The following is a 17,911-nucleotide window of genomic DNA, read 5'->3' as shown; positions in this document are numbered from 1 at the left end:
CAGAGATCTGCCCCTGCAGTGCTCCTGAGCCTGCAGCACGCTGTGCTTTGACTTGCCTTTGCCTGTGATGAGTAAAAGGCACTCCCAAGCAGGGCTTTGACCATTTTCTCCCCTTCACCCAGCTGTGAGTCAGGTGGTGGCACTAACAGCAGCTCAGATGTGAGAGCTGCTGAAATCCCACCCCTGTGCCCATCCTCTGAGCTTTGCATTGGTTTCCAGTGCTGATTTCTTAACTAAGGACTCAGGGTGCAACTTTTGGCCTTTTGATGTCAGGAGGGTGGAGTGAGGGGGTTCAGTCTCTTCTCCCAAGTAACAAGGATAGGACCAGAGGAAAGGGGCTGGAGCTGCCCCAGGGGAGGCTGAGGCTGGAGCTGAGGCAGAACTGTGTCCCTGAGAGGGGTGTCAGCCCCTGTGCCAGGCTGCCCAGGGAGCTGGGGCAGTGCCCAGCCCTGGAGGGATCCCAAAGCCCTGGGGTGAGGTGCTGAGGGCTGTGGCTCAGTGCTGGCTGTGGCAGGGTGAGCTCAGGGCTGGGCTCCAGCAGCCCCAGGGGCTTCTCCAACCAAAGCAATTCTGCTCCTGAGATAACAGTGTGTGACACATCATGGGGGCACCTGAGCAGGTTGGGGGTGTGGGGATGTAGCACTTATTACCCACTTGTCTATTCAGTGGAGAGTCTGACTGCGTGGAGTTTGTGTTGTTGATTTGTTTTAGGTGTAGGTCATGTGAGAGGTGAGCTGGGATGGAGCATGACTCACATACCCCATGGGAGTTCAATGGCTCCTTCTATCAACCCTCAGCTTTCCTCATGATGGGCATCCCAGGCCTGGAAGCCCTTCACCACTGGATCTCCATCCCCTTCTGTGCACTCTACCTTACTGCTCTCTTGGGAAACTGCATGATCCTGTTCATCATCAGGAAGACCCAAAGTCTTCACGAGCCCATGTACTATTTCCTCTCCATGCTGGCAGTCACAGACCTGGGCTTGGTGCTCTGTACGCTGCCTACTACTCTGGGCCTTTTCTGGTTCAACATGAGAAGGATTGGCTTCGATGCTTGCCTCACCCAGATGTACTTCATCCACGTCCTGTCTTTCATTGAGTCCTCTGTGCTGCTGGCAATGGCCTTTGACCGCTTCATTGCCATCTCCCACCCCCTCAGGCACCCGTCCATTCTGACCAAGGCTACTGTCCTCAAAATAGGCCTGGCCATAGTGCTGAGAGGGATGGTGTCTCTCCTCCCCATACCCTTCTTGCTCAAGAGGCTGAGCTATTGTGGGAAGACAGAGCTTTCTCATTCCTTCTGCTTCCACCCTGACATCATGAACCTGGCGTGTGCAGATATCAAAGTCAACGTCTTCTACGGCATGATCATCCTCTTATCGACAGTGGGGATGGACTTCATCTTCATCGTGCTGTCCTACATCCTCATCATCAGGACTGTGATCAGCCTTGCAACCAAGGAGGAGTGTCTCAAGGCTCTGAACACCTGTGTCTCCCACATCTGTGCCGTCCTGGTGTTCTTCATCCCGATGATCGGGCTGTCTATGATCCATCGTTTCGGAAAGAACGTTCCTCCTCTGGTCAACACTTTGGTGGCCTACACCTACCTGATGATTCCTCCTGCTCTCAACCCCATTATCTACAGCATAAAGTCCAGCCACATCCGTGAGGCTTTGCTCAAGGCTCTCTGCAGGAAGGGTGCATCTGACTGGTAGCTTCCTCCACCACTACTGCACAGTGCTAGAGGGCTGGTGCCTTGGTCAGTGCTAGAGGGCTGGTGCCTTGGTCAGTGCTAGTGGGCTGGTGCCTTGGTCAGTGCTAGAGGGCTGGTCTCTTGGTCAGTGCTAGTGGGCTGGTGCCTTGGTCAGTGTTAGAGGGCTGGTTTGTTTCTTGGTGCTCCATCCACGTGGGTCATTGCAGAACCACTCAGAGGCTCTCCCTCAACCCAGAGCTGTGATCTTCTCCGTCTCGTCCGAGCGTGATGCTCTTGTCCCTTCCAGCAGCCCGTGAGCACCCCAAGCATCCAGTGATAGACACAGGTGGAAGCACTGATTAGAGGGAGACAATGAAAGAGAAATGTCTTTCTCTTTTCAAGACATAGAGCCATGGAATCCCAGCATGGTGGGGGTTGGAAGGGACCTTTAGAGGTCATCCAGTCCAACCCCCCTGCAGAAGTAGGTCCCATCTAGGTCATGCAATGGGGTGGATCAGAAGCTCTGCAACACGTGTCATGCAAACTCCAGCAGCCAGCTAACAGTGTGTGAGCTTTGCTCATACTGCCTTGCATGGGATCATCCTTCCCTCACCACTAACACAGGCAGCAACCTCAACTGGACAAGGCTTGGGGCAAGAGTTTGGAGCCACTCTGAATACCCCAGTCATCAGTTGTTGAGCTGGAAACATCCCACGGGGATGGAGTTCAGTTGCAGGGGCTGAGTGCAGAGCATATTCTGGAGGTTAAGAGGGCCCAAGGCACTCTCAGTCCTAAAAGGAGGCTCAGCCTTCATCTTCATCTGTGTTTCTAAAGAGCCATACACACCTGCAGTGTGTCAACAGTGCTGCTTCTGCATCTCTTTTTGATGTCATTGATGCAAAGTCTGATGCTCCAGCCATGGTTGTGCATTGAATGTCACGTGTGTGTGCAATGCCTTCAATAAAAGACGTGTGTTGGTTGTAAAAGGTCAAAAGAATTGATGAAGTCCTTTTCCCCCCCTGTTTATATGATGCAAAGGTCTTAGGTTGCAGTTGCTTAAAGCCTTCAGCGTTTGCTGTAGCTGAGCAGAGGACTGTATGAATTAGGTGTGCATCAGGATGGTGCTTGGGGGTCTGGTGTTGCTGCACAGAATCACAGTGTTAAGGGCTGGAAGGGACCTACAAATCTCATCCAGTGCAACCCCCCTGCCAGAGCAGCAGCACCTAGAGCAGCACACAGGGACTCATCCAGCTGGGGCTGGATGGCTGCAGAGGAGCCTCCACAGCCCATCTGGGCAGCTCCTTCCATTGCTTGCTGAAAAACAAGGGGTTAAAAAATACAGTAGGAATGGCTTCCTGACACTGAAGACCTCGTGCTACAATCTGCCAGCTGAGATCTGACAGGTAGTGACTGTAGTGACCCAGGGGAATGGGAGGAAGAGCTCTCCAGGGGTGGTCCACAGATGGGAGGTGTCAGTGTCTCAGCATCTTCTTGCTCGGCTCTAGGATGGGTCTCAGCCAGGGACGCAGAAAGGGTTCATCATCCTCCTGGCTTGTGCCTTCCCACAGACAGGATAAAATGGCCCCAAATCTTCCATGTCTACAAGTTATGAAGCTGTCTTTTTGTTGCTCTAGGGACATCTGTTCACAAACCTTTGGGAATGGGAAACTTAATTGTGGTTTGACATCTGTGTGAGAGAGATGAACCACTTAAAGCTGCTAATTCCTGTCCTGTGGTGCCCTGAGCTCTCCACCCTGTACCATGGGGTCACTTACAGCATTTGCCAATGCATTTGTTTCCTATGAGGCACAGGAAGAGCAGTGAGACCTGTCAGAGGCATTTCAGAGGAGAGGAGAGGAGAGGAGAAGGGAGAGGAGAGGAGAGGAGAGGAGAGGAGAGGAGAGGAGAGGAGAGGAGAGGAGAAGGGAGAGGAGAGGAGAGGAGAGGAGAGGAGAGGAGAGGAGAGGAGAGGAGAGGAGAGGAGAGGAGAGGAGAGGAGAGGAGAAGGGAGAGGAGAGGAGAGGAGAGGAGAGGAGAGGAGAGGAGAGGAGAGGAGAGGAGAGGAGAGGAGAGGAGAGGAGAAGGGAGAGGAGAGGAGAAGGGAGAGGAGAGGAGAGGAGAGGAGAGGAGAGGAGAGGAGAGGAGAGGAGAGGAGAGGAGAGGAGAGGAGAGGGACAGAAGAATGGGAAGGAGAAGGGAAGGTGGCAAATGGGAGATGGAGGGAGAAGAGGAAAGAGAAGGGAAAGGGGGAAAAGAGAAGAAGGAAAATAGAGATGGAGAAGAAGGAAAGCCATTCCTGTCATTTGGTTCCCACTGGCAGCTCCTGCCATCCCCAGCCCTCCCTGAGCCCTGTGCTCTGCATCTCCTCTGCCCCAGAACACTCTCCCCCTTCCCTCACGCCTGCAGTCCCTGCTGTGCTCCATGGCTTTGCCCACACTGTAATTAAAAGAGGGGTGAGGACAGTTCTCTGTCCTGCAGACACTGGTGCACAGTGGCCACAGCCACTTCTGTGTTTTCTTCCTTTCCTAACCACCATGGCTCCACTCCACAGCCCAGAGGACGTTATTCTCTGGCTGGTGCTACCCCCTCCTTCATGCCCAGGCAGTGCCTGGGGCAGGGCAGGCTGGTCCTGGAGGTGAGGAGCAGGTTAATGGTGTGGATGACGGTGGCATGAGGCTCAGTACAGGCAGAACTTGTGTGGCTCTGAATACAGCTAGTGCCAGCCCAGAGTGACTGATTTAGCCAGGACCTGGGCAGGTTCCTAAAGCAGCAGCAGAGCCACAAGCAGGGACAGTTTTTCTGCTTCCCAGTGATGACAAACAGCTGGGAAGAAACCCCAAACAAAGCCCATTGATTAAGGTGATTGTTGATTTTGGTTCAGAAATGGCTTGGAGTGACACCTCATGGCTTTCATTTCCCTGGTCCCTTTTCCCCTCTGAAGTGACATTTCTGCTCCTGTTTTCTGGTGAGATGGTATGGAAAAGCAGCCTCACACTCAGAATGCCTCAGAGGGCTTTGGAGGGGGTGTGTGTGTGCATTCCCCTCTCACTGCCATAAGGCAGGAGAGAGCAGCCCGGGGGGGATTCAGATGCTGGAGACTGGTCCCATTTCCTGCTCCATGCTGGTCAGTTTGTCTCAGACCAGTTTTGTCTCCATGGGACAAGTCTGGTCAACGTTTAAAAGCGTTTACTGAGATCAGCTGCTGTGGCTGCTGCCAGTGGCCCTGTGGCTCGGATGGTTTTGCTGTCTGCACGTGCTGACACACGTTCAAGGCAGTAACCAGGGCTTGCTGGTGGGAGCATCACCCTGGGAAATGAAACCTGCACTCACTGCTGTGTTTAAAACTCTGCAGAGTTTGTGGATGAGTTTGTGGATGCCACAGAGCAAGAGGTGAACTGGAACATCCAGGGATTGTTTGCTTTGTGTGCCTGTCTCTCACAAAACCACATTCTCTCCCAAGAAATGAATAGGGTGGCAGATGTTTTCTGCAATGAGACTGTAATTGCCCCTCAGTGCCTGGCAGGTAAGTTGGCTCAGACACTCATTGGCAATTACTGGAGCACTTTGTTCATTCATCTTGTGTCTTAATGGGAGTGCTTTGCTGAATAAAAACCCAGCTTTGTAGGCAAGTTGACAGTAGCAGCCCACCTACACTGTGTGTAAACTGTGTGTGAAAAGCTGGAAGAGGGATGTCATTTGCTACAGAAGCTCCAGAGGTGCTCAAACAGCTCCACCAGCAGCCTGCAGAGCTTGCCATGCAAAGTGTTTTGCACGGACTGGGCATTAAAGGAAGAGTCAGGAGCCTCAGTGATGTTGTAGTGATGTGGCTGACCCATTGGGGGTTGAGCTAATCCCCCTTTTCCCTCAGCTCAGAGCTCAGGGCTGCAAGTCAGACAGGGTCTGCAGCCCTGTCCCCAGCTTTCCTGTGCCAGGAGGGGCTGTGAAGGGCTGGGGCTCTGATGCTGCTGCATCAGCCTTTGTTGCTCCCTCCCAACACTCTGCAAATCCCAGGAATTTAACAAAACCTCACCCCTGAGAAGAGAAAGGCACCAAAAGCAAAGGCTTTTGTCACTCTCCTTCCCCTGCAGCGCTCCTGGGAATTCACAGATGCAGGAGGAGGTGAAGAATCTGATTGTTTGGGTTTGTTTCTACAGATGCCCTGATATTTCCAGGTCTGTTTTCAGGCAGAAAGGGTGAAATCCCAACGTCTGTGGCACTTGGGAGTGCTGGGGACCGTGGGAGGTGCAGCAGCCGCTTTCACAGGGCACATATCTGACAGCACATACGGGAAAACTCAGGCAGAGCTGAAGGTTTGGCAGGAAGCACTAAAACTACCCTTTGCCTTTTTCTTTTCCCTTTGAATTTTGCCCTTTACAAAGGAAATGCAACAAACCAGGCTCAGCTGCTGGGTTTACCAGTTAAAATGCTGATTTTGCAGCACTGTTGTGCATTTAAGAGAATTGAGGCAACTCCTGCTCACCTGCTGCACCTATTGCACAAAGCCACAATGGGCTGAAGAGAAGGGAGAGAGGAGCTCTCTGCATGACAGCTGTGAGATTCCCTCACACTCCACAGGCACAGCCTCGTGGGCTTCAGTCATGGGGAAGGGTTTGTAAAGCTGCTGTTTCTCTTTGCCTTGCAGCAGGGGAGTGCCGTGGCATAGCATGAGCACGCTTCACCCCACGTGCCATGTCCTTCCCCAACAGCTCTGACCTCAGCCCATCCTCCTTCATCTTGGCCAGCATCCCGGGGCTGGAGGCTGCCCATTTCTGGATGGCAATCCTTCTGTGCTCCACCTACATCTTGGCAGTCACAGGCAACTGCATGGTGCTGCTCATAGTGAAGATAGAGCCCAGCCTGCACGCTCCCATGTACTTCTTCCTCTGCATGCTGGCTGCCATCGACCTGGCCCTGTCCACCTCCACGGTGCCACGTGTCCTCTCCTTCTACTGGTTCAACACCAGGGAGATTGGCTTTGGAGCTTGCCTTGTCCAGATGTTCTTCATCCACACCCTGTCAGCCATCGAGTCCACTATTCTCCTGGCCATGGCCTTGGACCGGTACGTGGCCATCTGCCACCCGCTCAGACACGCCGCCATCCTCACCAACGCTGCCACGGTCAAGGTGGGGCTGGTAGCCACGGCCAGAGGCGTTCTCTTCTTCCTGCCTTTGCCTTTGCTCCTCCTGCCCCTTCCGTTCTGCAGCTCCAGGATGCTGTCACACTCCTTCTGCCTGCACCAGGACGTGATGAACCTGGCCTGTGCCAACACCACCCCCAGCGTGGTGTACGGCCTCACGGCCATCCTGCTGGTCATGGGGCTGGACGCCGTGCTCATCTGCCTCTCCTACATCCTGATCCTCAGGGCTGTCCTGAGGCTGGCCTCCTGGAAGGAGAGGATCAAGGTGTTCAGCACCTGCGTTGCCCACATCTGCGTGGTCCTGGCCTTCTACGTGCCCCTGATCGGGCTGTCCGTGGTGCACAGGTTTGGGAAGGACTTGGCTCCACTGGTCCACGTCATCATGGGGAACGTCTACATCCTGGTGCCTGCTGTGCTCAACCCCATCATCTACGGGGTGAGGACCAAGCAGATCCGGGGGAGGATCCTGAATCTAATCCACACGTACAGCAGCAGAGCTGCTCAGGGATCCGTGCGTGGCTGCTGACTCCTGTGCCCTCACTCCAGCTCCTCTTGCTTTGCACTCAGCCCTTGGGGCAGGACTGTCCTCTGTTTGTGTGGTAACCTGGCACGTGGGAGGAGAGGCTGGAACACCAACAGTTCCACTGAAACATAAGGAAAAGCTGTTTTAGCCCTGGCCCAGGCTGCCCAGGGAGGGTGTGGAGGCTCCTTCCTTGGAGCTCTTGGAGACCCCCCTGGACACGTTCCTGTGTGACCTGATCTATGTGGGAGCTGCTTCTGCAGGGGGTTGGGCTGGATGAGCTCCAAAGGTCCCTTCCAACCCCCCCATGCTGTGACTGTGTGATTCTGTGGGAGACTCTGAGGTGCTACCAGGAGACAAAAAGTAAATGGCAATTGTAAGCTTCCAAGAGTGGCTCCACCAACTAGGGAAGATGTCTTGACATCACACTTCTCTGTTCCCACCTCGTCCATAGCAGCGGCAGAGCTGAATCAACCCTGTAGCTCTGGTTTTGAACAATCTGGTTGATCCAGGGCTTGTGCTTGTGGTGGATTCACTGTGCAAAAACCACTTAGAGGAGTTTTTGCCAGACACTTTGGCTGTGACATCAGTTGCTAGGTAAGATCATTGCAGCAGGTGATGTTACACATTGCAGAAACACTTCAGCACGAGCCCTGCACCTCCACGGCCTCGCTCTGACCCATTGGGTGCTCAGCCAGGGCAGCTCAGCCTCCTGGCACAAGACAAAAAGTCAGACCCAGAGTTATTGGTTGCAATCAGCAAGGAAAAATATCCAGTTAAGAAGTTTATCCAGTAAAATGACAAAACCAGGCAAGCTGTTAGTGACACCCCCAAGCTGAAGGAAGCGATGTCTCGCACCTCTGACTTCACACACGCCTGGAACTCCCAACAAGCTATGAATTAAGTCCAAGGCTTCCACCTTTCAAGCTTCTCTAACACCTCCCAGGTGTCCCCCACGAGCCACATTCCCTCACAGCCTCTCCCCTCTGTATTCCCACCACTCTTTTGCCAGTGGGACGCCACCACGAGCCTCTTCCATTGCACTGAAAGCCAACGAGCCTGCGGGTCAGCAACAGCTTTGGTGCTGCCTTCACACACCAGCAAGGTTTGGTGGAGCTTGGGGTGGTTTCTTCCAACTGCCAGCTACTACTGAGAGTAAAATGAGTGTCCTTTTCCTAGCCTGTGCCTGTACAGCTCCAGCCTCAGCAAAACACACCCTGTTCTAACATTTCGTGCTGAATTAAAGCACTTTTCCCCCCCGAACAAACTCTCTCACAGAAGTGAGTCACAAGTAGTGGCCATCTGGGACTTAAAAGCAATTTTGCCCCCTGTCATTTTTAGTCATATTTGTGTTTTACTAGAAGTTAGAAAGGTAAAAAACCCCATTTCCCAGAGAAATGAAAACAACCTGTACCTGCACCTAATGTGATTTGGGAAGTGCAAATGAGTTTTGCAGAGGTGTGCTGTGGATTCAAACCCTCCCCATGGCACTGAGGAATGGCTCCTGCTCATTCTCCACATGTTCCTTGCTTAGGGGGTTTTTTCCCCCCCTTTCCCTTTTGTGCTGAGAGAAAAAAAGGTGAATAAATAAAAGCAAATGAAAGTGCTGCATTACATTTCCAATCCATCTGTCTCCCAGAAAGACGCTTAATGGAGCCTCAGCGCAGGGGGGCACGATGAATTCCTCCTGGGTGCAGGTGGAAACTGTGTGGGGTTCTCACTCTCCATCTTGTTTTAGAGGGAACATGACCACTTCTCCAACGTGTGTCTTTGGCAATCTCTTTCCAGCTGGAATGCCCATTGCTGAGGCCCCAGAGCACCTCTGCTCTGCAGCAGAAGGAAAACTCCATCCAGGATCTGGACCAACATCTGGGTCAAGAGCCAGAGATGGGGATGGACTGACTGCTGAGGCACAGCTGGCTCTGGGAGAGTGGGGAAAGAGCTGGGTTCAGCTGCAAAAGGGACTGAAAAGGGAAGGAGTGGACAAGGAGAGGGAGGGAGGAGAGAGCAATATGGAAGTGGGGAGAGTCACAGGAGCCTGGAGATGGCAACAGAGACAACAAGGAGTTGTATGGGGCTGGAGTGGTCCTTCCCTTCCCTTCCCTTCCCTTCCCTTCCCTTCCCTTCCCTTCCCTTCCCTTCCCTCTCCCCAGAACTGGACACAGCACTCCAGATGTGGCCTCCCCAGCTGGGGCAGAGCACAGGGGCAGCACAACCTCCCTCAACCTGCTGCCCACACTCTCTTCATGCCCCCAGGCTGCCATTGGCTTCTTGCCCACCAGCCCATGCTGCTGCAATGGGCAGTTCATTATCCCCCAGCACTCCCAGGTTTCTCTCTGCAGAGCTGCTCTCGTGAAGGTTGTTCCCTGGCCTGTGTGGTGTTATCTAAGAGCCATGTAGCTGAGGTGCTCAGAGACGTGGTTTAGTGGTGGACTTGGCAGTGTTGGGTTTCCAGTTGCACCTGATGATCTGACAGGGCTTTTCCAAGCACAATGATCCCACAGTTGTGTGGGAAGGTGCTCAGATGGGAGAGGTGCCTGTCCTTGTAGAAGGAAATGGGTACAATTCCAATTTAACCATTAACCCTGTTTTTTTGTTGAAAGGAAGACAAACCCTACAATAATCCTACTCTAGCAAAGTCCCCTGTAAACATAAAACCTCCCCAAATGATGGAAATCCCTGCTGATGCTGTGATTTGAAGCCACCTGTCACAGAGAGCTCGTTGCTAGCAGGACTGCATGATGCTAACATAAGTCAGCTGTGCCAATAAACAGCTGGGTTGGGTTTGCAAGGCCAGGTTTTGGTACAGAGCTGGTTTCTGTGAGAAGCTGCTGGAAGCTTCCCTCATGTCTGATGGAGCCAGTGCCAGCTGGCTGCAAGATGGACCCACCACTGGCCAAGGCTGAGACGATTAGCAATGGCAGTAACAGCCCTGTGATCAACATAACTGAGAAGCAGCAAAAAAAGTCACTGTGTGAGAGCAAAGGAGATGAGCAACAGCTCTGCAGACACCAAGGTCAGTGAAGAAGGAGCAGAGGAGTTGAGATGAGCAACAGCTCTGCAGACACCAAGGTCGGTGAAGAAGGAGCAGAGGAGTTGCTCCAGGCGCTGGAGCAGTGGTTCCCTTGCAGCACGTGGTGAAGCCCATGGTGAATCCCTGCTCTTGCAGCCATGGAGGCCACAGTGGAGCAGAGATTCAATTGCAGGACCCCACACTGGAGTAGGGGGATGCCTGAGGGAGGTTCTAACTCTGTGGGAAGCCCACACAGAGCAGATTTGCTGTCAGGACTTGTGATCCCCATGGAGAATCCACGCTGCAGGAGTCTGTCCTGAAGGACTGCAGCTCATGGAAGGGACCCACACTGGAGCAGGGGAAGTGTGAGGAGCCCTTGTCCTGAGAGGAAGGAGTGGCAGAGACAGTCTGTGATGAACTGAGCGTAACCCCCATTCCCTGTCCCCTTGCACTGCTGGGGGGATGAGGAGGGAGAGACCCAGGAGAAGGAAGGGCTGGGAGGAAGGTGTTTTAAGATGTAGGGTTTTCTTTCTCATTACACTTCTCTATTTCAAGTGGTAATGAATTGAACTAATTTTGTGGAATCATTTGGGCTGGAGAAGCCCCTGGAGCTGCTGGAGCCCAGCCCTGAGCTCACCCTGCCACAGCCAGCACTGAGCCACAGCCCTCAGCACCTCAGCCCAGGGCTTTGGAATCCCTCCAGGGCTGGGCACTGCCCCAGCTCCCTGGGCAGCCTGGCACAGGGCTCACACCCCTCTCAGGGACACAGTTCTGCCTCAGCTCCTCCCTGGTAGATGCAGATGAAGCTGCCCACCCTGGCCATGATCAGGGGGCTGGTTCCCATCTGATCACCTCCCATGGCTCTGCTGCCATCCCCATTCCTCAGGATCCACCTGCAGCCTCAGCAGAAAGACTGTGTGGCCAGCAAAGGTGTTGCCAAGTCCCTTCTGCCCTTGAGAGGCCAGGCTGAAGGGACAGGGGGTGCAAGTGCTGAGCCAGCTGAGCTCCTCCAGCAAGGACAGAGCTGGTTGTCCATGATGCTGCCACTTGTGTGAGGTGCTTTGGGAAAGGAGAGGAAGGAAAACAGCCCCCCAGATGTTTCTGTCAGTGCTGTGTGTGTCCCCACAGTTCAGCCTTTGCCAGAGCTGTAGGAGCAGAGAATCCTTTGGGTTGGAGAAGCCCCTGGAGCTGCTGGAGCCCAGCCCTGAGCTCACCCTGCCACAGCCAGCACTGAGCCACAGCCCTCAGCACCTCACCCCAGGGCTTTGGGATCCCTCCAGGGCTGGGCACTGCCCCAGCTCCCTGGGCAGCCTGGCACAGGGCTGACACCCCTCTCAGGGAAACAGTTCTGCCTCAGCTCCAGCCTCAGCCTCCCCTGGGGCAGCTCCAGGCCCTTTCCTCCCGGCCTGGCGCTTGGCCTTTGGGAGCAAAGATGGCCACCCCTTCCTGCCTCAGCCTCCTGGCAGGGAGCTGCCCAGAGCAAGGCCTCTCTTCAGCCTCCTTCTCCCAGGCCTCAACACCCTCAACACAACAACCTCTTGTGCTGTTGCTCGTGACTCGGGAGCAGAGGCTGAGCCTCCTGGCCACAGGCTGCTGTGAGGGAGTGTCAGAGAGTGCTGCTGTGTCCCCTCAGGCTCCTCTTCTCCAGGCTCAACACCCCCATTCCCTCAGCCCCTTGTGCCCCAGCCCCTTGTGCCCCAGCCCCTTCCCCAGCTCTGTGCCCGGCTCTGAGCGAGGGGCCCAGCCCTGAGCACAGGCTTTGAAGCGAGGTCTCCCCAGCACTGAGCACGGGGCATCATCACCACCAGCTCAGGCTGCCTCCTCCGTGGGCTGTGACATGGGGATCGTTGCTCAGTATGGATGGGGTGGTTGATGTGGTGGGACCAAGTTTCCTTCTGGATCTGACAGGGGATGGAGGCTCTCCCTGGTCTTTCTGTTGTTAATGTTTTCATAGTAACTTTCCTCATCGCCCTTTGCCTCTAAAGCCAGTTTGACTTGTAGCTGGGCTTTTGACCTAATTACCTCACTACATAACCTAACAGTGTTCCTGTTCTCGTTCTGAGTGGTCTGCCCCTTCTTCCAGAGGCCACCAACTTGCTTTTTTCCCCTGATTTTAAGCCAAATCTCCCTGTTCAGACAGGCCAGTCCTCTTTGCCTCCAGCCTGTCTTATGGCACGTGGGGATGGCCTGTTCCTGAGCCTTTAAGATTTCCTTCTTAACGAGTGTCCAGCTTTCCTGGACTCCTATTCCCTTCAAAACTGCCTCCTAAACAGATCAAAGCCTGCCCTTTGACAGTCCAAAGTGTCAGTTTGCCCTGCCTCCTGACATCTCTGTGATCAGGGAGCTGAACCGTGTCATGGTCGCTGTTCCCCAGACAGCCCCCAGCTGCCAAGACCTTCTCTGGTCACACAAGAGCTCCAGCAGCCACCTTCCCTGCTCAGCTCACTCACCAGCTGTGTGAGGAAGCTCCAGGAACCTCCCTGCTTTGTTCCCTCTCTGCTGTGCTGGATTTCCAGCAGATACCTGGGAAGTTGAAGTCCCCAACAAGAACCAAGTGGCCATGAGAGTTCTCCCGAGTGCTTATAGAATGTTTCATCTACCTCCCTACCCTGGTTTGGGGGTCTACAGCACTCCCACAGCAAGATCAGTTCTATTGGCCTTGCCCCTTAATCCAAACACCCTCAGTCCCATCATCAGTACACTGAAGTTCTGAGCATTCATAAGAGTCCCTGACATGCAGGGCCACTCCAGCACCTCTCCTTCCCTGCCTGTCCCTCCTGAAGAGCCCTGGCACTCCAGGCACGGGAGGTATCCCACCACATCTCTGTCACAGTTGTGTTGCACTGAGGATTCCAGGGAGGAGAAGGCATGGATGCTGAGCACCTGGCTGAGGCAGACCAGAACCTGATCTGCCCAGTGCCCAGCCAAAAGATGAACCAAAGGCACTATGGGCAGTGTGGACAGAGGCAGGCTCAGGCCTGTGCTGGGCAGCATGGAAAGGAAGCAGTTCAGGGGCTGGTGGAGCCTTGGACTCGCTCCCACAGTGAGCAGGACGGTGCCATTTCCCAGCATTGCCCTGAGGCACGTCAGGCAGCAAGGGAAGGAGCCATCCAGGGAATGCCAGTCACAGGAAAGCCAGGGCACTAGCTGCTGTTCCCTGGGGACGTGCTTGCTCCAGGCTGACTCTCTGCCTGCCTTTTTCATTACCAGTTCAGAGGTAATGCAGGATTAGATTTGGAAGGGCAATGAAAAGGAACAGTCTGCTGTTTCGGTGTGAAGATCTCATTTCTTTTCTCCTCCTTGAAGATGTGCCAGAGCAGAGCACTTTGCACTGGCAGTTCAGTCCTTTTTCCTGCTTGATTTTCCCCAGGCTCCTCACCAGTAAAGTCAATAACATAATTGCTTGCACTGGGGCTGCATCACTCCCAGGATGTTACTACAGCCACTTCTCTTGACAGAGACGGTCCTGCTTGTCCTCCAGCTACACAGAATCAGAGATTCACAGCATGGTGGGGGCTGGCAGGGCCCTGCAGAGCTGCTGCAGCCCCAGCCCCTGCTCCAGCAGCTGCCCCTGGCTCAGGGGGCACAGGAACGTGTCCAGCTGGGGTTGGAAACCTCAGAGAAGGAGCCTCCACACCCTCCCTGGGCAGCCTGGGCCAGGGCTCCCTCCCCTCAGCACCAAAGCACTTGCTCCTTGTGTTTAAGGGGCACTTCTTGTGTTGCAGCTTTTATCCATTACCCCTTGTCCTGTCACTGGAGGCAGCAGGAAAAAACCAGTGCCACCCCATTGTCTTGGGGATCCTGAAGTGGTGTTTCAGTCAATACATGTGCTGGTAACCTACCCAGCAACCGTAGCTCTTGGCAGGAATGTTGTTATCACAGCTAACAGTGATGGGTGAGATTAAGCAATGTGTGCACAAAGCCAGCTCTCATTTCCTCTGCAGAGCTGTCAGCCAAGGGCTTCCAACCCACAGCCCACAGGGAACGACGGTGCTGTGTGACGTGCAAGTCGTAAAAGAAGAGCTCTGCTGGAAGGGCTTGAGCTTTGGGTCCAGAGGCTCTACCTTCTGGGTTAAAAAAAGGGAAGAAATATGTTATGAAATGCTCCTGCACCTATGGTGATTATTTGCCTGGCTTGTCTGCTGCCCTTCTCGGGGGCTTCAGTGGCTGGTGTGGAAGAAGTTAAGACTTTTTCAGCACTCAAGGAATTCACGCTTCATCTGTCCATGTAAACAGGGAACATGGCATTGTTTAATTGGAGGGCATGTGGCTCACCTCATTAGCCTTGCTGTGAGAGATGGAATCAACTCTATTTCCAACTGCCCCACTTCTCAGACAAAGCTCCAGACATCTGTGCCTCCACTTTTTACTTTGCCAGCTAAATAATTAGCTTGGTAAGTTCAATTAGCAGACAGCTTTCCAGGGCGCTCTCATTATCTTCAGCAAGAAGAAATGGATTTAAGCATCTGGATCTGTGCAGAGACTTGATCATGGACCTCGCCCTCATCGTCTGTGGACGTGCTCTGGGTGTCTCACACCCACAAAAGCATTGCTTGGTTCATTCTGTGCATCACTGGCTGTTCTGGCTGCTGTAAACACTCATTAAACAGGGGAAAGGCCCATCCTGCACCCATGAGGTTGGGTGTCCTTCCCCCCACAGAGCCCCTGCATGAAGCTGTTCACCTTGATTGCTCCACTGTGAGATGGAGGATGGAGCATCCCTCGCCTGCTCCTCCCATCCTCCTTGTGTTTTTGTCCTTGTTGAGACACGTGTCTGCTCACAGGGGCAGGATGACTTGCCACAGCCCAGTTTCTGCACAGAGAGCACAGAGCCTGCAGGCAGAGTGTAATCCTTGCTCAGCTGTGCTTCAGCACTGTCTGCCAGGCTCCCAGTGAGGAAGGACCAGAGGAAGTGCACCAGGCACTTCAGAGGCAGGAGCAAAGCAGCACCCCATCAGCAGAATGGGCAAAATCAGTGTTTGGTGAAAGATCCCATGCAAAAAAACCCCACAGTTGTTTAAGCTTCACTTTGGGGCTTTAAATCCTGTTTGAAACACGCTGTTCTAACTCTGGACGTTGCCCTCTGTAGAAATGTCCACTCTCAGCTCCAAATGGCAGCAGCTGCATCCCTGCAGTGTCCCTGTGCTGCAGCCAGAGGCACCCAGGCTGTGGGAAACTGAGAGGAGACAGGGTGGCAGGGCAGAAATAGGGCTGGGTGATGTAGGGTGAGGATGGAAAGATCAGCCAAGGGCTGTGCTGGCAAGAGCTGCTGGGCTGATGAGGTGAGGGGCTTGGAGGGTGCACTGATTGTGGCTGAGAGAGAGTTAATTTTCTTCATAGCAGCTCAAACCAGCCCTGGTTTGAGTTTGTGGCCACAAAAGTGCTGAGAAAACACTGGTGTTTTATTTATTCCTCAGGGCTGGGGGTGCACAAGCACTTGGGAAGGGACACAGCCAGGACCCTGAGTGACTAAAGGGATGTTCCACATCATAGGACATGGTGGCTAGCAGTAAAAACTGAGGGAAGGATGGAGAGGGAGCGTTCACTGAATGTCTGTGGGGTTAAACCATAACAGGGGGAGACTGAGGGAAGGATGGATGGGTTAATGGATGGATGGATGGGTGGATGGATGAATGGAGGGATGGATGAATGGAGGGGTGGATGGAGAGATGGATGGATGGATGGATGGAGGGATGGATGGAGGGAGGGAGGGAGGGATGGATGGAGGGGTGGATGGATGGATGGAGGAATGGATGGATGGATGGAGGGGTGGATGGAGGGATGGATGGATGAATGGAGGGGTGGATGGAGAGATGGAGGGAGGGAGGGAGGGAAGGATGGAGGGGTGGATGGATGGATGGAGGAATGGATGGATGGATGGAGGGGTGGATGGAGAGATGGATGGATGGATGGAGGGAGGGATGGATGGATGGATGGATGGAGAGATGGAGGGATGGATGGATGGAGGGATGGATGGATGGAGGGAGGGAGGGATGGATGGAGGGGTGGATGGATGGATGGAGGAATGGATGGATGGATGGAGGGGTGGATGGAGGGATGGATGGATGATGGAGGGGTGGATGGATGGATGGAGGAATGTATGAATGGAGGGGTAGATGGATGGATGGAGGAATGGATGAATGGAGGGGTGGATGGATGGGTGGATGAATGGATGGAGGGATGGAGGAATGGATGGATGGAGGGGTGGATGGATAGATGGATGGATGGGTGGATGGAGAGATGGGTGGATGGAGGAATGGATAGATGGATGGAGGGATGGATGGATGGAGAGATGGAGGGATGGAGGGAGGGAGGGATGGAGGAATGGATGGATGGAGGGATGGAGGGATGGATGGATGGAGGAATGGATGGATGGAGGGGTGGATGGGTGGATGGGTGGAGGAATGGATGGAGGGATGGAGGAATGGATGGATGGATGGAGGGGTGGATGGATAGATGGATGGAGGGGTGGATGGATAGATGGATGGATGGAGGAATGGATAGATGGATGGAGGGATGGATGGAAGGGTGGATGGATGGAGGGATGGATGGATGGAGGGATGGATGGATGGAGGGGTGGATGGATGGAGGAATGGATAGATGGATGGATGGGTGGATGGAGAGATGGATGGATGGAGGGATGGATGGATGGAGGAATGGATGGATGGATGGAAGAATGGATAGAGAGATGTAAATGCTGCAAGAGCAACCACAAGGACCATAAATGGTTAGGAGATGCTGGTCAGAGCAGCAATGAAAACAAACAACAGCTTCCACTGGATTTTTCCTCCCTGTTCCAACAGATCTGTGAGTTTCTATCTGTGACTTTTGGGAGGGTGCATCTGTAGACTTGTGCAGCCCTAGCAGAATACACAGATCCCTGCCAAGCCTTGTGTGTGCCTGGGAAGATGTAAGGAAGCCCTTCTGAGGCAAAACGATGATGGCTGGGTCAGGGATGGAGAGAGGGAGGTGCAGTGTCCTCAAGCTCAGTGTTCACCAGCACGGGTGCAGGCTCAGGTTGCTTTTTTGGCCATGCAAAAGTGCTCTTACAGGTTCTTTTTCAAACACCAGCAGTGGAATCCCAATAAACCCTTCTGAAGACACAGGCAATTGATTTCGGTCATCGAGTCCAACCACTCCCCTCACACTGCCAGGCCTGGCACTAAACTAACCCCTGTCCCTCAGCACCTCTTCTATGCACCTTTTGAGTATCTCCAGGGACGGGAACTCCACCACCTCCTTGGGCAGCACATCCCAATCCTTAACAACCCTCCTGGTACAAAAGTTCTTATGAATGTCCAGTCTAAACCTCCCCTGGCACAACCTGAGCCCATTACCTCATGGCTTTGGACACTGTCTCCCACAACACCCTGATCAGAGAGCTCAGGCAGTGTGGCTGGATGAGTGGAGGTGAGGTGGATGGAGAGCTGCTGAGTGACAGAGCCCAGAGGCTGGGATCAATGGCACAGAGTGGAGCTGGAGGCCTGTGGCCAGTGCAGTTGCACAGGGATGGGTTCTGGGGCCAGTCTGGTTCAACATCTTCATCAT

General features: G+C 53.8%; 2 protein-coding genes across 2 annotated transcripts; both read left to right on the top strand.

The window, feature by feature from the left end:
* The first annotated feature begins 739 nt into the window (after positions 1-739).
* On the top strand, positions 740-1,714 carry LOC104561363 (olfactory receptor 51G2-like). Its single transcript, XM_010207012.2, has one exon. It carries the CDS (start codon positions 740-742, stop codon positions 1,712-1,714), a length of 975 nt encoding a protein of 324 aa, XP_010205314.1.
* Positions 1,715-6,381: 4,667 nt separating this feature from the next.
* On the top strand, positions 6,382-7,356 carry LOC104559985 (olfactory receptor 51E2). The gene has a single exon (XM_010205173.2). The coding sequence runs from the start codon at positions 6,382-6,384 to the stop codon at positions 7,354-7,356; it is 975 nt and encodes a 324-aa protein (XP_010203475.2).
* Positions 7,357-17,911: the final 10,555 nt, after the last annotated feature.

Source organism: Colius striatus, chromosome 1 (assembly GCF_028858725.1).
Source record: "Colius striatus isolate bColStr4 chromosome 1, bColStr4.1.hap1, whole genome shotgun sequence".
Taxonomy (NCBI): Eukaryota; Metazoa; Chordata; class Aves; order Coliiformes; family Coliidae; genus Colius; species Colius striatus.
Note: the sequence above shows the minus strand (reverse complement) of the source record. Positions and strands in the feature narration are given on the sequence as shown.